The sequence below is a fragment of the Emys orbicularis genome, chromosome 1 (assembly GCF_028017835.1).
Source record: "Emys orbicularis isolate rEmyOrb1 chromosome 1, rEmyOrb1.hap1, whole genome shotgun sequence".
Lineage (NCBI taxonomy): Eukaryota > Metazoa > Chordata > Testudines > Emydidae > Emys > Emys orbicularis.
The window spans coordinates 77,406,023-77,429,652 of NC_088683.1; the positions used below are offsets into that span (position 1 = coordinate 77,406,023).

At 39.8% G+C, this 23,630-nt stretch overlaps 2 protein-coding genes across 4 annotated transcripts in view; one reads left to right on the forward strand and one right to left on the reverse strand.

Moving 5' to 3' along the window:
* The window catches only part of ACSS3 (acyl-CoA synthetase short chain family member 3), a 141,179-nt gene extending 134,415 nt beyond the window's left edge, over positions 1 to 6,764 (forward strand). The window contains exons 14-16 of the mRNA XM_065423450.1: positions 6,038 to 6,137; positions 6,233 to 6,408; positions 6,696 to 6,764. Coding sequence (XP_065279522.1) covers positions 6,038 to 6,137; positions 6,233 to 6,408; positions 6,696 to 6,764 — 345 coding nt within the window. The remainder of the gene's footprint in view (positions 1 to 6,037; positions 6,138 to 6,232; positions 6,409 to 6,695) is intronic.
* A 13,849-nt stretch (positions 6,765 to 20,613) lies between these two features.
* Positions 20,614 to 23,630, reverse strand: part of PPFIA2 (PTPRF interacting protein alpha 2) — a 627,181-nt gene continuing 624,164 nt past the window's right edge. For all 3 annotated transcript variants that reach the window (XM_065422644.1, XM_065422656.1, XM_065422651.1), the window contains 2 exons: positions 21,973 to 22,132; positions 20,614 to 20,672 (listed from right to left, as the gene is read on the reverse strand). In XM_065422644.1, the coding sequence (XP_065278716.1) occupies positions 20,614 to 20,672; positions 21,973 to 22,132 (219 nt within the window). The remainder of the gene's footprint in view (positions 20,673 to 21,972; positions 22,133 to 23,630) is intronic.

The window sequence follows — 23,630 nt, forward strand, 5'->3', positions numbered from 1 at the left end:
CTGATGTTTAATATTGTACTACTTTATCTCTGTGTACCATGTGAGCTTTCTTCTTTTCTTTAATTTCAGTCTCTTGTTTTTCTGTCGTCTTCCCTACTGTTTTGTAATTTTGTTCCCCTGAAAACAATATACACTTAATCACAAGAAAATGCTTAGTTTTTCAATTCACCTTTTAAACCAAGCTAACAAAAGCTAGATTGTAGTTAGTTTACAGAGCAAACTGCTATCTAAATGAGAAAACATTAACAACAACACAATTAACTTTTCAGTAAGATCAGTAAATACAGAATTAGAAGCTCAGTGAATCTTCCTTTAATTAAATGACAGTCACCTTGTCGAGTATGAATATTTATCTCCCTTTCCATTGTAGCTACATGTAGTTGAGCAAGTTTTTCCTCAGATTTTGACTATACATCTCAACTTCATCATGTTCCAATAAGAGTTGTTTATTTCACCAAGGTTTTCTATAAGTATCATCAGGGCCCTGTGAAACTACAGAAGTTACCATTTATCCTGTAGCTCAATAAGTAGTTGTTACGTATTTGTGTTAATTTCAGCTTCCATCTTGTGCTCAGTGTGTGTGTGTCTCTTTCAGCTGGAGTTGCTCGCCTTTTCTCTGAAGCAAGGGATTAATATTAAAGGGATTTAGCATGACTAGTGCCCTCCTGACTGTCTGGCTGCTGCTGCTGCTGTAGAAAACAGGAATGCATCCTGTTTCAGTAACTACCATTCTAGAAACACTGCCTCTTTTTTTAATTTTTTTTTCTTGTTTCTTATTTTTACAGCTTTTGAATGACTTGTGGCTGTTTCTATTTTCTATATTTCTATTTTGCATGCTTTTTAAAATTTTATTGTATTTTTTAAAAACTTTCTACTAATTTTTAAAGCTCTTATCTGGTTCTTATGAATATGGAACCCCCTTCACTCTTCTTCAGAATTATCTATAAACTTTTTGAACTCCATGGAGGATACCTGGTCCAAGGTCAGGTGTGGGGCCTGAAAGACTGCACTGGGAGTAGTGGCTTTAGAAGGGCTTAGTCCATAGGCAAAAAATGGGAGGTTGAGGACTTAAGGAAGGGTAACTATTTACTTTGAACCTAACGGCAGGAGCTGGGACCTTAATGTCAAGTTCAGGGTTACAACTGTTTTTGTATGGTTTCCCTACGTTGTATCAGTGTGTTATGTTTCCCTGAGGTGCACTGAATTTTTCATGATTTTTTCTCTACTTTGAATTTATTTTTATATCCCACTCCCGAGGGTTTAATTGATTAAGATTTTACCTTTTCCTTTTGTGTGTGTTCACTTTTCTAGTGGTTGTCTCCATTTATGTGTTATATTCTATTCTTTACCCCCTTACTTGTATTTTCCTTGATATATACAAAAAGCAGCTATGTCAACTAACGCTCCTGACTGAGCAGGCAAAGGAATCTTCAGGGGGTACCATTAAATGATAGACAAAGACTTCCTTTAATGGCAATTTGACATTTTGCAACCCAACAGTCAGAGAAGAATAGCCCTTCCTTTTAATGAGGGAATTCTTGAACCTGCAAAAGGAATTATAGACTACTCCAGCATCTCAGCAATCTGAAAGAGAATAGAACAAACGTATTAAGGTCTCCTTAAAAGGTTAGAGTATTTTTATTCGCATCTGCTGCCATCATCTCTGTTTCCTTCCCCAGACCTGAAGAAGAGCTGTGTGTTGTTCGAAAACTTGTACTTTTCACCAACAAAAGTTGGTCCGATAAAAGATATTATGTCACTTGGCAACATCATCTCTAGTAGTCACTGCCAAGACCATCCCAAGAGAAAAAGAGACAAAGAAATGGGATCTGTTTGGTTGTAAGGATTATTCAGTGGTATCTTTTCAGGTCAGGATTGCAAACTACTTAGCTATGCTAGCCAAATACAGTTATATACAATGGGACAAAATTGCAGTCATGGTTTTCTTCAAGGCAGAGATCTCAACCATGTATTTTGTTTTATCCTAATTTTATTATCAGAAGCAACAAGATCAGTTTAAAAAGAGTCAGAGATTCCAAAAGAGAAGACTGTCCTCTTCATTCTCTACTCAACCATCTCATTCTCAGAAGCAACAGTTTTGATACTTCAGTGGAGGTTACTGCACTAGACTATGTGGATTGGTACCCTTTCCTTCCCCCTTTTGGGACCTGCCTTTCTTTTTTCAAGAGTGCTTGGACTTCAATAACATTGCGCTTTTGGGTCATCCAGACAGGATACACCCTCCAATTCCATACCATATTCCCTCTCATGCACCCTTCTCATGCCTCAGGAAAATCTGTCACTACTGGAGTTAGTGGAAATGTTGCTGGTTCCCTTAGCCTTTGGGGGAAAGGGATTTTATTCCCCATACTTTCTTATATCAAAAAAGTATACTAGACCAGGTGCTCCATAGTAGACCTTAGGCTCCTCAACATTGTCATCACCAATACAAAATTCTGCATAGTGACTCTGGCATCCATCATACCTTCTTTATATCCCATGGATTGGTTCAGTTTACTTGATTGGTTCAGTACACTCGGTTCAGTGCAATACATCCTTTGCACAAGAAATGTTTTCGTTTCCAAGTACTAGGCGATCATCATCAATTCCAGGTCTTTCCGTTCAGACTCTCAACTGCACTCCAAGTGTTTACAAAATGTCTATTGTTTGTATCCGCCCATCTTCATCATCGAGGGATTTATGTTTACCTGTCTCTTCACAATTAGTTAATCAGGGAAGATCAACTCAACAGGTCTCAGACTCAGTAAGATCAAATCTACATCTGTTCTCAAACTTGGTTCTAAAGTTCAATCTCAGGCTCAATCTCGGTCCATACAATTCCTAGGCATACATACCTGCCTCAGGAGAAGTTCCAGAATTTATCTCTCATATTTATTTTCAAGCCTGAGATTGGTCTCAAGTACTCATATCACACCCTTTGCCAGACTGAGGATGAGACCTCTTCAGTCCTGGATCAGGTCAGTTTACTATCCAAACATCCACAGAATGATCACCCCTTCATTGATGGCTAGAATCAAGCAATGTATGCTGGGGGTGCCTTTCACTCCAATATTTCCCATTCAGATGATAGTGACCAATGCATCCACAAAGGGTTGGGGCGCTCAACTGGCTCGATTCCAGATATATGGACTCCTGTGGATTGTTCAGACCACATAAATGTTACAGAGCAGAGCAATTTGTTAGCCTGCAAATAATTTCTTCCCTGATAAAGAACCAAACAGTAGAAGTTTTGAAAGTTTAACAGATAAAGTTACAATAACAAAATATTACATGGTACCTTGTGCGTGTGAAAATGGCTTGAGGTTATTTAAAAACTGAAACTCGTTGTATCTTCTCTGCACTCTGCTTTTCATATTATTGCAAATAACTTAATTCCATAAATAACAGGATATTTATCTTAATGCTGTGCCAGTTAAGGCAAAATATGCATATATAATCACTGCTACCTTAAAAGTATAGAAAGCTTCAGCGTGTTGATATCATGTACATGTGTGCTGCAAAAATAGTGTCAATTGAACATAAAAACTAGGAAGCAAAGGAATGTTCAGTGTGTTTGTGTGAGGAGGTTTCACATACTTTATGACAGCTGCCCTGCAACCTGAGGCATGTATTATTGGATTTAGATTACTGTCTGTCATTAGTGTGGGAGCGAATCTTTGTTTTTGCAATAGGCTATTTCTTTAAAGAAGCGTTGGCTCATGCTAATGGTTTATCCTTTGGCCTTGTTGCTTAACTCTTTGTAAAAAAACAGTGGCTTGGGACAATGTTAACTCATGGTGAATTTTGTGTACATTTTGCATACTATTTTATCAGCCAATGAGGAAAGCATTAATGGATATTATCACTAATATAATTCCTACAGGAAAGGTTTGATTAAGAGTTGGACCACGAATACCAGTGGATCCAAAGAGTTTCTTAGGAGGGAAATCAAGGATGCGTATCCTATAGTTTTTATAATCATTTTGAACACCTGGACCCCTAGGTATATATGAAGAGCAAAACAGAGTACTTCAGGGGCTATAGTCAGGATATCTGTTTTGGAAAGCTGAAGTGTTTCTTGCCCAGGCAAACTGAGGTCTCGTTTTACCTGGGTTTTGACTACATTTTGAGAGGAAATGGAGAGGACTCTCAGAGATATCTGAAAGATAGTAGATGAAGGTCTGTGCATTCATTCATTTTAGCTTCCTTCAGCTGCAACATTCATGTGCAGGTTCGTACTCATTAGCAAGTTCTTACAGCACTCCATAGTGTTGCTCCATGCAGGCTTTTTGAGGCAGGAATTTTGCCTTCATATATGTTCGCACAGCACCTAGTACACCCGCCAACAGTCTTCATCCACCTAAAAGTCCCTAAATATAGCAGATTAATTTTTCTCTGATGGTGATCCGCCAATGAGGACTCTTCTCCTCAATTTCAATCTCTCTTTTTCCTCTTTAAGAGGTCACCAATGAATAATGGGGAGATTATACAGGCCATTATGATGTTTTCTTTTGTACGGTTAGGAAAGTTCCCTGAGCAGGAGATGTGACTAGGAGGGAAGGAGACACATTTTTGTATATGTTAATTTGATACTTCAACTTGACAGACAAATGTGAAGCAGTAATAACTTGTGGGTTTATTGTTGCTGGTTTGGATTGGCAGAAAGTAAAATTTCAGATAAATTACTTATGTAACGTTAGCGCCCTCGTGGTCAAGTGGAGTCTGCTCTGCAGGCAGCTCTGTCCAAGAGAAGTGCGCAGGAACGCAGCAGGGAAAGTTCCTTCCACCCAAGGGGCACTTGTTCCAACCCCCCCCAGAGTAAACACACACACCGGAAAAGTACAATGAATATAGGAAAGGGAAATGTTTATTTACAGAGGGATGAAAGGAAAAAACCAACAAGGGGAAATATAGGGGGAGTGGTAAAACAGGGTTGCATTCAACTCAAGGCTCCACAGGCTTAGTGGTACCACAGTCTGGAAGGGCAGACACCGAGCAATGTATCTGCACACAGAGTTCAGGAGTCCTTGGCAAAGCTCCAGTCCAGTGGTGAGTCTTGGGTGCTCCTGGTCGTCTTCGGCGCCAGTAAACTTCCCCCAACAAACCCCTCCGGTGCCCTCTTCTGCCGCTCTCTGCAAAGCCACCCAGAGCGACCACCTCCCCACTTAACTAGCTAACAGCCTCCCTCATTATTCCCAATGCAAAGTCACAAGCCCCAGTACTCACAGCCCCCTGCAGCTCTGGGCAGCAGTGATACTGGTTCCAGCTCCGGTTTGTTCTTCTTGGGTGATTCCTCCCTGGCACAGTGCTCCTCCTGGCTCCTGTCCTGGATTGTCCCCGATCAGCCGCTCTGTCCCTCCCAGGCTTCAGGCAGGTTCTTGACTGCTTCACTCTTTGAGGGGCCTGTTTGCTGCAGCCCTTCTGTCTGGAGCTCCAGACACACCCCCTGTTGCTCTCTTCTCTTCTCTCTGCTCCCCCTCCCACCAATAGCACTTCCTCCTTCTGGAACAATCAGCACTTCCCCCCTCAGGAAAAATATTTAAAGGGGCCATGCTCTCTCTAAACCCCAAAGGGGTTACACTTATTAACATACTGCAGTTTGTGTTTCATTATAGAGTTGTAGTCTCTAGTTATGGTTGAAGAGGGTCTTTAGTTCCAAGTCCCTGCTTTCTGTACGATTGGAAAGGTTACAGGTAGATTACATATCTGAATTGTGATAGATCAGATATTCAAGAATGTACCAGCACTCACTTGCTCTTTCCTTCCTGCATAACTGTGTGAAACATGGATCATAATATTGTATTAACATAACATTTTCCAGCTAAGATCTTGTGAAACGTGTTAAAATGTGACATTGTCATTTTAGTATTGCTGTAAAGATGACATTTTTATTACCTTTTCAATTGTATGTTGTGTTACCTAGGGATTGTTCTTATTTCCATCCAAACACTAGATTGTCTATGCTACCTGCATATTAATTACAGTAGAATATATACTCAGCTGTTTGATTTTTGTTTTGTTTGGTTTTCTCCCTCAGTCTGTTCTTTCCCATGGAGCTGTGGCTGATTGTGCTGTTGTTGGCCAAGAGGATGCCTTAAAAGGTCTTGTCCCATTAGCGCTATGTGTATTAAGAAATGGTGAGAGCTCATTACTGTTCATCGACTCATGTCTTGTGTCACTAAGATTTGTATAATGTTGTAAAGTAGTTACAGCATCTGAAATTCCTCACCAGGTATAAAGACAGAGGAGGAGATCGTTTTGGAAGAAATTGTTAAGCGTGTTCGAGAAAGCATTGGCCCAGTGGCAGCTTTCCGAAAGGCAGTGTTTGTGAAACAGATACCAAAGACACGTTCTGGCAAAATACCACGTTCTGCTCTTTCTGCTCTTGTCAATGGCAAACCATATCAGGTAAGCTATAGGTGCTCTTTATTCTAACAAGGGACGCTAGCACATCAGCAGAAGTGACTTAATCTTTTGGTTCTTTAATGTATTTTGCTATTGGTTCACAATATCTGATATTGTAATGTCATTTTATTTTTGCCTGGTATATTTTATCTTCAGAATCTTTATAAATGCTTTCTTCTTGATTACTTTAGAAAAATTAGCATTAGAGGAGATATTGAACCAATTTCTCCTTTACTGTATGTGGTATTTGGCAATTCTCTATCATATGTTTATGTATGTTCTTCCCTCAGATAACTCCAACCATTGAGGATCCTGGTGTGTTTAAACACGTAGAAGAAGTACTGAAGAAAAAACAATAATGTGACTTTTATCCATCATACAGTGTTTTTTAACAGTAAACTTCCGAACGTCTGGAATACATGAAGAAATTTTGTATTCGGTAACACAGTTATAGAACATATTTTAGAAGTCTGAAATAACCTGGCACTAATTTTATTACTACAAAACTGTTGCTGCTTTCTGTGTCATATCATCATGGACAGTGAAACATTTTGAGTTTTGGCAGCATTTGTCATTTGTATTATACTGGAGGTTTAGACAGATATGAAGTAGATACTTACAGCAGAGAGTTTTAACAGAGCCTTGTGAAGAGGGTTCATAAATTCATAGAGTTCAAGGCCAGAGGGGACCATCAGATCATATAGTCTGACTACCGTATAACACAGGTTCTTAATTTCACCCAGTAACCCCTGCATTGAACACAATAACTTGTTTGGCTAAAGCATATCTTCTAGAAAAGTAGCCAGACTTGATTAGATGATTTGGAGAATCCACCACTTCCCTTGGTCACTTCTCAACCTTTTTTTTGATAAACTAAACAGATTGAGCTCTTTAAGACTCTCACTATACGGCATTTTCTCCAGCCCTTGAATCAATTTTGTGTCTCTTTTCTGCATGTCTCCCCAATTTTTCAGCTTCTTTTTAAAATGCGGACACCAGAACTGTATGCATTATCTCAATATCAGTTTCACCAATGCTGCATGAAGAGATAAAATCACCTCCCAACTCCTACACCCTGTTTCTATATACAAAGATCACATTCGCACTTTTTGCCACAGCATCGCACTGGGAGCTTATGTTGATTTGCTCTACTATGACCCCTACATTCTTTCCAGGATACAGACTCCCATTCTATAGGTCTGGCCCGCGTTCCTTGTTCTAATCCTGGTAGAATTCTGCGCCAAAAAATGAAAAATTCTACGCACGATATTTTAAAATTCTGCAAAATTCTGCATATTTTGTCAAAATAATATAATCACACCAGTTTCAATTATTTTTGGTCATTTATTTCAAAATACTACCTGTCAACAAGTATGTCTGTAACAATACAGACAACAAAAAAAGACTCAGGAAATGTTTTTTGACAAACAGATTCCTTACTAGGCATATTAATACAGAACTCTGAGTAATAATTCATTTAGACTACAATACAGAACCATATTTCCCACACTCCTCAGAAGCAGAGCAAAGGCTTGGGGGAGTCAGGGGTAACAGAGGAGTTGAGGGAGAGGGAGGTAAATTGCTGGGAAGGAGCCTGGGTGTGGTGGGAAAAGTATGGAATAGGTTTTTTTTTTGGGGGGGGAGGCAGGGAGGGATTGTTGGATTGTTAAGGAGCTTCCCCCATGCAGACCCTGGCTGACCCCTAGCCTCTCCCATTCAGTCAGGCACATCCGCCCCTGTCCCCATGAGTCTCTGTGCCCTCACCCAGCCACTCCCTGTCCCTATGCAGCTCTGCCCCACCTCCCCTTGTCCCCATGTGTGTCTGCACCTCCCTCGCCCTGTGCCTCCACTTCCATTCAGCCCCTGTCCCAGTCCTCCCCCACTAGCCCTTATGAGCCCCTGTCTGACACCTCACACACACAGCCCCGTCTCCTGACCTGGCCTGACAAGCACTGCGAAGGCAGCTGTCTCTCTTCCCTCGCTGGTGGGGAGCTGCAACTTTGTTCTGTCGCCACAGCGCCCTCTGGTGGGCAAAATGCGGAACTGCAGCAATATTTTGGCAGAAGCTCTTTCTGCCCGAAAAATTAGAAATCTGTGGGACTCATTAAATATGTGCACACGCAGTAGCGCAGAATTCCTCCAGGAGTACTTGTTCTTAGATGTATAACTTTGCATTTGGCTGTATTTGGATGCATTTTGTTTGCATAGTCCCCAGTTACCAAATTATCCAGATTGCTCTGCATGACTGCCCAGTCCTCATCATTATTTACCATTTCACCAATCTTTATGTCATCTGCAAATTGGATCCCTAGTGATTTTTATATTTACCTTCAGCTCACTGATGAAAATGTTGAATTGTATCAGGTATCATACTGATCCCAGTGGATTCCCACTAGAAATATGTCCATTCGATGATGATTCCCCATTGACAATTACTTTTTGACAGACGTCTTTTAGCCAGTTCTTAATTCATTTAGCTGTGCTTTATTGATAATCGTATACTGCTAATTTTTTTAATCAGAATGTCACGTGATACTTTGTCAAAATCACTTAAATATACGTATATTACATCTTGCTGTTACTTTTGTCAACCAAACTTGTAAGCTTTTCCAAATGAAATCAGGTTTGTTTGACAAGACCTAATTTCATAAAACCATGTTGCCTAGCATTAATTATATTCCTATCCTTCAATTCTTTATCTGTTGAATCCTGTGTCAGCTTTTCCTTTAGTTCGCCCAGCATTGATTTCTGGCTAATTGGCCTATATTTACCCAGTTCATCTCACTTATCCTTTTTGAATATTGGCACATTCCTCCACTCTTCTGGAAGTTTTTTGAAAGTTATCCAGGCCTACTGAATTGAAAATGTTAATCACTAGCATATGTTGCTTAACATCCTCTTGGACTAATGGACTGGACAATACAAGCGCATAATCTTGCTTCAATTCAAATATAAAACACAGATATTTATTTTCTGCAGCAGTATTAACCATTTTACCATCTTCGCCTAGTAATGGGCCTATACCATTGCTAGGATTTCTTTTATTCCTAATGTACTTTAAAAATTCCTTCTTATTCTCCTTAGCCCTCGCAGGCATGGATTTCCCGATGTTTTTAGCTTCCCTTATCCATTTTCTACACTTCACACATTCTAATTTATATCAATTGCTATTCCTCCCCTTTTTCCATTTGTTGTATGTTGATTTTTTTTATTCCTAATTGCTGCCTTCACTTTGCCACTGAATTAGGATGGGCTTTTAGCCAATTTTTTTAATCTTTATTGATTGTGGACTTATGGCTTTTTGGCCATTGACTTGGTGGTGCAGCATGCTAATTTGCTTGATGCTTTTCATGTGTATCTTTACTTTAAAGTTATGTCACAAATAGAGGGGAAAGAAGGAAGGAAAGACAAAGACTGAATTAGGACTGGATATCTTTCTAAAATATATCTCCAGCTCATACAAAAGTTATGGACTTGATGCAGAAATTACTGGGTGAGGTTCTATGGTCTGTGTTATGCAGGAGGTGATTGTAGATAATCATAATAGTCCCTTCCAGCTTTAAAATCGGTGAACATCTGATTATGGATGACCATCACTATATCCTTAATTCATATCATATTAAAAACAAATAAGATACAGAAGGTTGACTTAATGATGGATCATCTAAATTTGGAATTTTCTGGCCTTTTACAGTGCGTGCCACTCTTAAGATAATGAAAGGGATAACCAGATTCTATGTGTGTATACTGCTGCTGAGCTAACCACATGCTTCAGGCTTGCAGTGAGAAACGGGAACACTGGCAGCTACCAAGTAATATGATAACTGTTGGCTAATTGATGACAAACAAAGAGCCACCGAGCATCTTTTTTACAGCAGTTTCTGACCTCTCCCCTCCCCCCCCCCCCCAATAAAGCAGAGCTGTCCTTCCTGGGTAAGCCCCAGTCAAATTCTGCCCCGTCTTAGTTATGGTGCAGTCATTCTCATAAGGTGCTGAATATCACGGAGAGTTGTTCGAGCACCCCATGCATTTATGAGGTCATTGCAGGCTGCAGCTGCTAACGCAGTCAAAGGAGAGAGCTTGTACATTTGAGTGTGTTCTCCGTTTCAAGTGGTAGTTTTTAATGCATAATGAAATTAATAGTCTTTATTTTAAAATAAATATTTACAAAATTCATACAATAGATTTTAAAAAACAAACACATTCAAAGCAAAGAAATCAGCATTTCCTGCCATACAAAATGACACTAAGCAACATGTGAATTCAAAATTTGCTATAATGAACGAGAGACTCACTTAGTGAAGCTATGCTAAGGGAGAGTGCCTTAGTGAAGATAGTTTAGGGTCTCCAGTTATTTTACAGATCGGTCCATAGCTGAGGGCTATATTTGGTTTTAAAGAGTATCTATAGGGATTTATGTATCAGGGGGTAGCCGTGTTAGTCTGTATCCACAAAAACAACAAGGAGTCCAGTGGCACCTTAAAGACTAACAGATTTATTTGGGCATAAGCTTTCGTGGGTAAAAAAACACTTCTTCAGATGCATGGAGTGAAAAATTACAGATGCAGGCATTATATAATGACCTCACAAGTGGAGAACCTGATCGAATTGGCCCTGTCAACACTCAGATAGAATGAGTAGAGTCACATAATAATTGAGTCCATAGTTAATTGTATGCTTTACCAACCAGGATGAATAAATTAACAATCCTGCTCTCCTGTTCAGTTCAGGTGAAATCCACCACCTAGGCATGGCCCAGCAGCAGGACTAGCCACTACTTAAGACCTCAAAATAAAGGTTGAGGGGGGACTTACATCGGGGATAGGCCCTCTGCACAGGTTTTAAATTTTCACTCATGGGACACGGATGTGAGTAGTACTGTTGAGTTCAGTAAATTACTCACCTGGGTGTTTGCAGGATCAGCTCCTTAATTTCCTCAGTTTGGCTATAAAAATGACATTTTGCAGCTTTCTCCTTCTACTGCATTTGCTGTCTCTTTGTAGGCATCTAAGATGATCTCTATGCATGTATTTGTAGCTTTGGAGGGAAGACAGAGATGTCCCTATGAATGCTGCAGTGCTGTCTACCTGGACTTCATTAGCTAACTAATGTTAACCTAAAGTGGACTGCCTAATATGGAGTGAATCAAAAGCTGCAAAAGTTGCCTCTTCTGAAGATTAGTGCCAAGCTCTGAGGTATAAAATTGCAGAAAATCTAAATTATTGACACTAGCACCAGAGCACTGTACAACAAATATGGCAGCTGTAAATATATACCAAGAGCCTTCTTCACCACTGTCTTGCATCTTGTTTAGATCGGTGGGGAAAATGATACCAAAGCAGATGCCAAATATTTTTGTGAATATGAAAAATTGAGTATAGCAGGCTAGTTTTGTTTGTACTTTATTCAGATAAGAACTACTTTGTGAGTCATTGGTTTGGATGCAGGTGTCTTATCCTGTGGACTACAGAGTTGTATGGTAGTTGCTTTCCTATGTAATACAATTGATGAACATTTAAAAGTAAATTATGGTCTTTGGGGTTAATTTTTTTCTTTTGTAAATAGAATGTCATAAAAATGTCCATGAAGGGGAAAAGTAATTATAGGGAGGAAGACGCCTTGGGGTTAAGGCACTAGCCTAGGCCTCTAGAGACTTGCTTCATGACCTTGGGCAAGTCACAAGCTCTCTCTGCTCCAGTTTCCACACCTCTAAAATAGGGTAATACACCCTTTCTCCCAGTCTTCGTCTGTTGTGTCTATTTTATGCTTTTTCAAGCAGGACTGTCTCTTAATATGGGTATGTACAGCACTTAGAACTGAATGAAACCATCTTCTTAGACTTCCTAGTACTTGAAGAGTGTTCTTTATGAAACAGGACTAGATGGCTCCAGAAAATGATAAAAGGATTTTTTCGTCTTTGTTTTCTGGATTGTTCGTTAGTTCAACTATTGCTCAGGTTTCTACTGACCAGAAGTCATTATCTAGATTTGTAGAGTCCTATGTGAATAGCGCTGGGGTTATAATTCTGGGTTGAAAAGAGTGTTTTTGAACACAAACCACTATTACAGTTGGTATTATAGCCGGACGCGGCCCTGTTCATGGCTTGGCCTCTGCCAGGCAGGAGCAGCTCCTGCTCCATGGGGAGGAGGGGCAGTCCATAGCCCCCCCACATCTGCTTTTTTGAATGTGTCTGTGTAGGCTTTCTGTTATGCCAGCTTCACCTTGCTCTTAAAGTGCGGTTTGCAGTTTCCTGTCTGAACCACAAACAGCAGTGGAAGGCCTCGCTGATGTGAGAGGCTAGCTTAAAGCTATATTACCAACTGTATTCATGCTTAGGAATATATAATCAATATGTAAGGAATGAGTGAGATAGTATGAGTGTAAGAAACCAATCACAAGGCTTGAACCGAAATATTACTGTGTAAGGATAATCAAGGTGTATATGGAACTGTATATAAACCTACGGCAGTAGCGGCCAGAGAGAGATGTAACCCATGACAGCAGAAACTCAGGACCGGAAGCAGTAGATCCAAAGGGACGTCGGGGGGTTCTTGTCGCCTAGCGGCTCGGTCTCTGGGAAGCTGGAACCTGGCCAGTCTGAGTCACCTAAGATCGAAAGTAACACCCACATCTGCAGCCTGTCACCAGCATGAATGGAATGTGTGTGTGAATATAATTGCGCAAATAATGGAAACAAGCAATAAATCAAACCTCAATACTGTTTCAGTTTGACCTTTTTTTTTGTGTGTGGTTATTTCTTGGCTGGTTCCAAGAAAGGGTAATCTGAGAAAGGAATGGGCCCTTTAAATGAAATTCCTTCTATTTGGATGTTGTTCCTTTTTATGCCAAGGTTGAGATGCATTATACTTGCACCACTACTCTTGGTGGTGCATTAGTGTAGAGATAAATAGGAGATCAGAGATGCCAAATTGATAATTTTCACTAGGGAATTAATTAAATTGTTTATAAACCCTCCAAGCACAATGTAGCTTCTTGCACAGCATGGCTGCTGGCTAATAACCAATTTATCAAGAGTTTAAGTACCCTGAAAATAGGAGAGCAGTGGTTTTTTTTTTTTTTTTTTTTTTTTAAGAATGAATAGACTTGAACAAAACTTTGAAAGCTGGTAATGTTTGATCCCCTTATAGTGTTTTGTCTGTGGGCTAAAGGAGTGTAAAATGATGATGTGACATCAACCATGGCCATCTTAGGTTGGCTGAGATAAATGTTCCAAAATCTAAATCATACATAAGGTAGACACATCTTTGTGAACTATACCAGCCAAAGAACACCCTAAAACCCTGGACACTTGGTCAGGATAGCTGAAAATGGGTTTGAACGGCTACCACAGTTGCAAGTTTTTAATGTTTTTCTTGAGAATGGCAATCTAACTCAGCAGCAGGGGGAAATAATTAGACAGAGGCTCTGGGTCAGAACTGTTCACATCCAGCTTTAAGCATTTATGGGTTTTTCCTCCTCTGATGTTCCAGGGTAGAAATAAGAGATTTAGGGGTTAGTCTTCTACAGGCATGTAACTTCTTGTTCAGTTCACAGGGATTTCTCCTCTGTGTTGCTCCTGGTTTGGGCTGAGACCATGCGAAAACTGCAAACAAAACAATAAATACTGAACTGGAACATAATGAGGGGTTTGCTCAAAAGAGACAAGAACTACTGAAAATGTTGGAGTTTGCACTGTTTTTACTTATTTACGTTTTTTCACTAAAACAATCAAAAGGGGGGGAAAACATTAACATGAAAGCTAGTTAAATCTGAGGAATTTGAAGTAATGTCTTTATACTATAGCTTTATTGTCTTGACAGTCTGATCAAATTCACCATATCCTACAAATAAGCAAGTTTAGTGCTCCCTCTAGTGGCAGACTCAACATTAAGTTCATATTGATAACAGTCTCTGCCTGGGAAAAATTTCTTATGCTTTGAGATGTGCCAGTCATCCATACTGCTTTTCCATGCTACCATATACCCAGCCTTATAGATATTAAACACAAATAGCACTGAATATTTTTATTGACAATGGGGGAGAAAAATCTGTCACCATTTGATTGACTGAAATCTGTCAAATGAAAATAGACAATAAAACAAATGTTTAGGTACGTGCAAACATTGCAGATCAAAATGCTAAAAGAAATAACTAAAAGACAGATCTTGAGATAGTATCAAGCAGCAGAAAATTAGCAAATAGATCAATGACATTATTAAATAGGTTTTACTTTGAAACTTCCCATATAAACAAAGAATAAACAACACTAACACCACCAAATAAAGCCACAGTAGGTAATAATTGCTCTTCTAAACTTTTATACACTATATATTATCATTCTGTCTTTCAGTTATTTCCTCTGATAAAACTGACTTCCAAGAAGTCTCAGCAAGGCCATCTTGGCTAAAAGCATAACGTTAGACAGGAATTTGTCTAATGCCCTGTTACAATGAAGAAATGGTGGGGTTTGGCATTTTTTAATTTTCTTTTTAATAGAAAACTTGAACATCAGCTTCTTTGCAATGTTCAGATTTTTACATCCCACGCTGGCTGGAACAAAAAGGTGGCTCTTGGTAAAGCAAGGTTCTTCTTGGTCCACAGGTAACACAGGAGAATGGTTTTTTTTAATACATATTTTTTCAGTAATTGCTTTTGACTCTTGTAAACAGTTTTGTTGTTTTTGTTTTTAAAAGGAGAGCCATCACAGTGCTTTTCTACAGGTATTACAGGTATCTGATGTTTCTGCTTGACTTTATAGGTCCATTTTGGCTCCAGTTCCAGTTTAAATCATCCTTTTATACTTCATCAGAGGCAGGTGTTCAGCTTTAAATATTGACAGATTTTTAAGTAGGAACAGGTTGAAGCTTCTAACTCTGCTAAACATATTAATTTGACTGTTACAATCAAAAAACTATAAAAATGGTGGAATGGAAAGATACAAACAGTATTGTTGACACTGTATTGTCAAGTGTTTGCACTGAGACCCCATGTACCATAAATTTTATTTTTAAAAAATCATATTTATATCCCTTTACATACACATTTTAAAAGAAATACACAGTAAATACGTAGATGGCTAGTATATTACAATAAAACAGATGAACAATGTAAAAAATGAGTGGCTCCAGTGGATAAAACCATTGGTTGTGCACTACTGCCAAATTTATGATGACAGAGATGCTTGGTTTTTTTGTTTTTAAAATGATTTAGGTATTTTATTACTCTTGTATTAAACTAACCAATAACTTAATACATGAAAAGAACATCACACTTTTTAGCTTGATAAAACTTTGTGTTCTCTTCCCTATTACCCTGTTCTTGAAGAGACCTTTCCTGCTCCTTTTCCCTAAAATAGTGGTAGTGCACTTCAGGTAAAGTAGAAGAAAGAGATGATATCTAAAGACAAAAATAAAAAAACCATTAATTAGCAAGATTCTTGATTATATCCTTTTTGCCCAGACTTGCTTTACAGTGAGACCACTGGAAATATCATAACACTTCATACTGTATTTCATGTTTTACTAAAACTTGAGCTTGAGCGAGAGATTAAACTTTCATTTATTGTAAATCTTACATCTTTTTCTGTGTATGTGAATGGAATCTATTTGAGAGAATGGAATTTAGCTGTAAATCTTCACATTATTTAATCGTTTAGTAACATGTAGAAATTAGTTTTCAAACACTGAAATTCAAGCAAAAACTACAATAAATTATAGATTTAGAATATTATAAATTTGAAGGCCATATGAGGCCTTCCAGTATAAAAAAGTTGTGTACACTTCAAATCTTTACATCCTCCATCTTGCAGATAGTCAAGAACAGACAGCATTAGGGCTCCACGTACGTGAACCAAGAAGCAAAAGCTGTTAGTTATGTATGAAGTCTTAGTCCATTCACTGCAGAACCTACAGTTCTTTTGTCTCATTGTGCCTAGAAGCTTAAAGTCTGCACATCAGTGCTCCTTCCCCTAATTCAAGTTCCTTGTCTTTGGGACCAAAGAGAAAAAAATATTCCAAGAATCCAGAATTGCAGATTACTTGAGTAGAAAGAAAAACAGCGGGAGAGACATAATTCCCTGTTTCAAGCTTTGGAACTTTCTCCATGGGTGAGAGAACCAGAAAACCCATCTCTCCACCTCCCATTTCTAGGGCCGCCCAGAGGATTCAGGGGGTCTGGGGGTTTCGGCGGCGGGGGGTCCTCGCCGCCGAATTGCTGCCGAAGACCTGGCACTTCGGCGGTGGGTCCCGAGGCACTTCGGTGGCGGGGGGTCCTTCCACTGCCGAAGTGCCGGGTCTTCGGTGGCAATTTGGCGCCGAAGACCCGGAGCGGAAGAAGCTCCGGGGGCCCGGGCCCCATGAGAGTTTTCTGGGGTCCCCGGAGCGAGTGAAGGACCCCTCTCCAGGGGCCCGGGGCAAATTGCCCCACTTACCCCTCCCCCCGGGCAGCCCTGCCCATTTCATGGGGCTCTCGGGTACCATTTGCTTGAGGGTTGGGTGGTCTTGCATGGTCTGAGACCCTCGAGCATGCAAGTCAGCCATTTCCTGTCTCAGTGAGATGAGACAAGTGTGTTTGTTTAGTTTACTCCTACTATTTCTTCATGTGACTAAGCATTGGGAGGGAGGTTGGCATTCGTCCCTATCTTGGACCTTTGTCTAATCAATAGGGAGCTGCCGAGTTGCATATGAGTAGTCATCCTAGGTCCATGCTTCACTGTGATTTCCATTGTTCAGTGGAGCTGGAGTACATCTACCTTTGTGTCCCTATCCACCTAGGATACCAGTGCTTGCTTTGAGCTATGAGACAGTGTTGCCAGTTTACACCCATCTTTTCGGGACTCTCCTGCTCCCTCAGTTTTTTATGAAGATCGTGGGAAAGGATACATCTCTACTTGGGTGTTATCTGTAACCGAGTCCCTTTATTGTCTCTCTCAGAAAAATCCACTACCCACCAGTAACTGAGCAAGTGTTGCACGTCTTAGCTGTGAATGGTCCTCGCCACCAGACTAATAAAGGTGTTTGTCTCCTGAGCTAGGTTACAAGCCCTACTGAGCTTTCGTCCTGATCCTGACCTAGTCAAGTTTATTCTTTGGCACGTTGGAGCCTGTGAGAATCTGGTTTCCAGGTATCCCCTTCATCTGCAGTTGCTGAAGTCTTTCCTTTTGTCCAAATGGCACTCATCCCCTTCCCTTGAGGAAACTCTTCATGCCTTAGGAAGCTTGGTTCGCCCTACTATAGTGTTCCGATTTGCCTCACATGTTGCTGGAACTCTAATTTCTACCCTCTCTGAACCAACTGTATATCGCCTCAGATAGGATTAGCTTGGATTTGGGTACTCTGCTGAGTCAGTACCACTGTGGATGTCTTTTATGTAGACTAATGAACCTTACAAGATCAATATACCACTAACGGTACAATGCAGCAGAATCCTCCCCTTTGGTTTATAGAGCTTGTTTGCAGCTACAGTGATCACATTTGCTTTTGTCTACATTTTTATTAAGGTCATTTTCTAGCCTCCTTGAAATTTTTGCAGTTGCATATAATAACAGTGAGTGAGACCATCTGAATAATTACTGTAGCATATTCCCGCTATAAAAAGTGGACTGGAAATTAATAAAACCAGTATTATATTCATAACATTTTAGTCATTCACATGTTAGGGATGGGCAACTGGAAATTAAAGGAAGAAATTATTGATCCTTCTCACTGGAAAGATGACTTGTAATAAACATGTAATTGCAAAAGACTGGCCAAAGGTATTGACCCAACAGACATCATTCATACTCAAGGTAATAATAATATTCCTATAGAGTATATTAAACTTATTTTTATACAATTTATTTTTATAAATGTATTTTGTTTAAAATACAACATGGTACAGCTCCAGTAATTTTTTGCTGCTGCTTATCTATTTTTGGCTTTTGGGTTCTCGGGCAATAACAGAGCTCCAGCAGTAAGAGACTGACTGGCTAATTGTAAGTTAACATATTTTTCAGTATTTGCAGTCCCTGCCCTTCATGTATTCATTGTAACTTGAAGCTCTTTGGGACATGTCACCGTAAATTACATCCATGGGAGGCTTACAATATTTGGGTAATTTTAGTTGCATGCCATTGTAACATTTTTTAAATTATGATTTTTGCTTTCTGCATTATGCCTTTCAAGCTTAAAGCAACACGTGCTTAATGCCTGCTCCCATTGAACTGAATGAGAGTTTTGTCATGAGGTAGCACTGGGCCCTAAATGACTCAACCATTGTTCTGTGGGTAGAGATGGGCTGTATTGTCATCCTTGGAGGATCATGCACTGAGGATATTAGAGCACAAGGTTTGAAACCAGATCTGAATTTTTCCTAAGTGATTCAGAGTTTGAGTCCAGAAGGGAACATTAGAACATGTAGGTTGATCTCCTCTATGTCTCTGACCATTAAGTTTCATCCAGTTACCCCTGTATTAAGCGCCAAGAAGTGTTTGGCTAAAGCATATCCCTCAGAAAGTCTTGATCTGAACACATTAAGAGATGGAAAATCTGCCCCTTCCTTTGGTAGTGGACTGTTCATTATTTCCCAGGACTTATAACATTCTAAGCCCCCAGAAATGCTTCCTCCCCATCCTCCATATAAATATTTACCAGCCTGAGGTGCAGGATGGGTCAGACTCGCTGCTGAACCTGTAACAGTTTTTTGCTGTATAAAAATGATATGAATTTTATTTTACTACCCTGCATGGCTAGGAAACGGGAGATTTTCAGCTTGCCTAGAACTTGCCTAACTCTCATTGAAATCAGTGAGAGTTAAGCCCAGATCCTCAAAAATAGTCAGGTACCTACATCACCTGGCTTTACAGGTGAAGGGCTACAAAAAAATTCTTAATGTTTCAGTAACACACATGGCATATATAGAACAATGGTTGTGTGGTGTAAAATTTCTTTTGAATTCATTGGGGGAAAACCTACGCATCTCATTTGCGAGTAATGCTGTAATCCAAACTCATGGTTCAATATACTATTGTGTATTTTAATTCTGTCTCTCTGTACATGTATATAGAAAGATAGAGACAGCTAAACACTGTGGTGACAGGTGCTTTATAAATGCCTATGATTATCTGCTGAAACTTAAAATGGAAAGGAAAACTGTTATTTAAGTAAAATTAGCATGAAATGGTGGCATATTAATGGAAGTGTTCATCATGTTCTTATTTTTGCAAGATTGATGATTTGGTAACAAACAATATATTTTCACACAGCTGTACTTTGTTCAGAAACGTATTTGTACAACTAGTACATGTGTGTAGATGACAAATGATGAGATATTTAAGTAATAAGAACTACTACATATGACCTGACCCCTGTGTATATCTAGTCCAGTATCTTGTCTTTGCCACTGACGACTATCAGGTGCTTTGCGGAATGTGTAAGAACTTTCATAACTGATAATGTTGGAAGACCTTAGCCACAGGAGATGTTTTGTTCTAACTCATGCCAGCCACCACCCAAATGATGTCCTAAAGCGGGTTTATAGCTCTGACTTTTTCTAAAGTAAATCTAGTGTAACTGTTCTCTCTCATTAGGCTCCTCTCTAAAGTGAAGTTCCCCAGTTTCTTATATGCATGTAAATTTCTCTTTTTTACACCATCATCTCATCCATACAGCGAGACCCTGAAGTTCCTGTCAAATTTTCTCTTCTTCGGGCACCAGAAGCATTTTAGAGAAAGCTATCATAGAGGCCTGACTCTGTGCCTTTCTCCTAATTAGCTGAATGTAGGTTCTAAGACCCTGCCCCTCCCTATGTCCCTGGTACTAATATGTACCATGACCACAGATTCCTCCTGAGCTCTCACTAGAAATTCACCTAGATGTCTCAACACATTTTCTTGGTCAGTATCATCACAAGCTATCCATCTTAAACAGCATCCTTATCTCTTGGCGGGCATGACCAGTTTATTAGAAGGGATGCCCATGAAAGAGAGGGAGATGTTACTGTTTGAGATGGGAGGTGGAATCAGAGGCTGGCATCCCCCAGACTGAGGCCCACTTACGTAGAATTTTTTGGTTTTTTTGATAAACTAGACGTGCTGGGGGCAATGGACCGCATCTTGGCTTTCATTTCAGTAATGTCAGTGAATATGGGGTATAGTGTACATTTATACAGCCTCCATGATGGCTTTTTGTGAATACTCACAGCAATTCAGTGCTGGCTTCTTTGCTAGCCTTGTCAACATGAGTATGTGCGAACTGTAGAGCTGTCTAACCTCTGCAATCGTGATGAAGCAACTGCAAATTGGAAAAAAACCCTCTTTAGAATAACGAAGAAAATAAATTAATATATTTTCCCTCCCTGAAAGTTTGACTGTTAAATTACTATGTAGCTCATTCTGTCCAACCTTCTGGGTTTGGTCTGGTCTATAAAACTCATTTAGTGTTGCTACATGTCTGAGATACTGTTGAAAATCTGACTGCTTCAGGAAAAATAAGAGGTTTTCCAACTTACTGATGCCATTATTATTGTTAATACAGCATCACAGGTGTGCATTATAGTTTAAAACAAAATAATGTCATATCACAGGAAGGTGGGAAGTATGGTCCTGGAGCCTGGCTTAATGGACACAGAATTGGGAGTCAGGTAGCCCTGAGCTCAATTGTCATGTCAGCAACAGACTCCCTACCCTATGCAAGTCACTTAATCTACTCAGTGCTTTAGTTCCCTAGCTGTAAAATGGGAATAATACTTTCCAACCTCATAGTGGTGCTAGGAGGATAAAATCCATTAAAGATTGTGCGGTGTTCAGATCCAGTGGTGATTAGGGTTATGTAAGTCCCTACTTAGATAGTACCTTTATTCATAGCTGGAAACCACCTTTGAAATTGATCTCTTCTACCCTTTGACTTTGCACTAGTGCTAAAAAGTACAGAATAGAGAAAAGCATGAACATGAGCAGTGCAGTCAATGGAATTAGTGATGCGGTTAGTAACTTATGCCATTTGTGCTACTATAGAAGATGTTTTTTAAAAAAGATACGCTTCTCGTACATGGAATGTAGAGGGATATATTTTTATACCAAATTCTTTAAACAGCTGCAAAAAATAGTAACTTCCACCAATATACCAATTATTTTGAAGACACAGAAAATTAGAAGCATTTTCAGGTAGACCACAAACACTATCAAGAATGAAATACTATTCTGTGGTGAAATGAGTGCATAGTGTTTCTTTTTCTGTATAGAAGGGCTAGAGGGAAAATTAAGACTGGTACTAGATAACATTGTCAATAACTGCAATGTGGCCTTTGCCTTCTGTTTACCCAGGGTCTTGATATTTAACTGCTAGCAACCACAGTTAGTTCATCATTAAGCCGAGGGGTCAGATAGGACAATAAAAGTAATAGTACTGAAAACTGAGATTCTAGAACACAACTTGAAAAAATGGGGGGGGGGTTCACCATGTCACTGCATTTCCCTCCCCCAGTTGAGCCCTGATTAAGCCTCTATTTTACCTGTGACTATACTAAACTTGTTCAATTCCAGGCTTAGTGCTAATTGCCCAAGTTCATGTTAAGTACCAAAGCACTTCATACCATCAGTTGTCATTTTTCGTGACTGCCCTGATGTTGTAGTTAATCTGAATCCAGCTGGAAGTGTTTCTGAGGAGCCAGGCATCATGCTGATTCCATGGACCTCACGTGGAGGAAATTGTCTTCGCCAGGAAGGGCCACGTCTGAAGTTCTTGTCATCACTCTGCCAATACAAATGTTTGTGTTCGATAAAACTAAATTAAATTCATGATTAGTTCTCTGGATGGTTGCTTCTTCTCCAGCTGTTAATTTTTTTTTCTAGCAAATAGATTACTGCATGTTTCATGCAATCCAATAAGAAGAAAGTGTATGTGAGACATTCAAAGTTTCTAAAGCAGTTGCTCTTACAAGAAATACTGGATCAGAGGTGTCAAGTATCAGAGGAGTAGCCGTGTTAGTCTGGATCTGTAAAAAGCGATAACGAGTCCTGTGGCACCTTATAGACTAAGAGATGTATTGGCGCATAAGCTTTTGTGGGTGAATACCCACTTCATCAGATGCATGTCATGCATCATGACATGCGTCTGACGAAGTGGGTATTCACCCACGAAAGCTTATGCTCCAATACGTTTGTGACTCTGGATCAGAGGGTGTTTCCTTGAATCTTTTGCATGATACACTATCAGTTTTTTTTTGTCTGCTGATGTAGAACTTTCTTAAAAATCAAGGAGGCATAAAGTATCGCCACATAGGATGTCTACTGAATTCAAAGGCAGGAAATATCAGATGAGGAGGAATAAAATGATAGAAGAACTGAATGTTTGGATTTAAAAGCCGTATTCAGTTAAATTTCATGTCTGATTTTACTGTTTAGAATTTTGGAGTCACATATATATTTTTTTTCAACATAAATTCAGTTTATGTGAACATTTGTACCATCTGTTTGTAACCACATACAGAAAATCCTAGCTGGAAATACTGAGTCTGATAAAAGAAAAGACTAATAGTGTGGGTTCTTCTCTTGGTGGATCTGTGCCAATTTGCATTAATATTAATGAAAACAACATATGTGTACCGTACCTAGAGGGAGATATATTAAGTCGGCAATTTATAAACCACTTATCAAATTTCAATAAGTGGTTCTTGAATAGATTAATATTGGGTAAAAAATGAATAGTGAAATCCAGTTCTAAACCAGTTCAACTATCAGTATTTTCTCACAACCTGGTTTAAAGAACAAAGTATGGTTCTGAAAATATTTTTCATACATCCTACTCCTTTTAGTCTATCAAGCGGAGTTTTGTCTTCCCTGATCAGGAGGCAAAGATCTGTCAATCAGAGATGGTATATAACTAGAGCCCTACCAAATTCATGGTCATGAAAAACATGTCAGGGACTGTGAACTCTGGCTACTGCAGGGGAGACCAGATTTCACAGAGCTGGGTAGTTGGAGAGTGGCGACTGCAGGCCAGGAGCGCAGCTCTGAAGGCAGCGCTGCCACCAGCAGCAGCGCAGAAGTGAGAGTGGCATGGGGGGGGAGTCATCACTTTTTGGGGGGGCAGGGCTGGCCTTACAGGTGGGCGAGTGGGTGACAACCCAGGGTCACAGAGGGGGGTGCCGTGGTCACATACACACACACAGCCAATCCAAAGCCCCTTTAATTCTTGAGTGCTGGGCCTGGACCTGGGAAGGGGCAGGGCTGGGGGTGCCCCAGCTTGGGG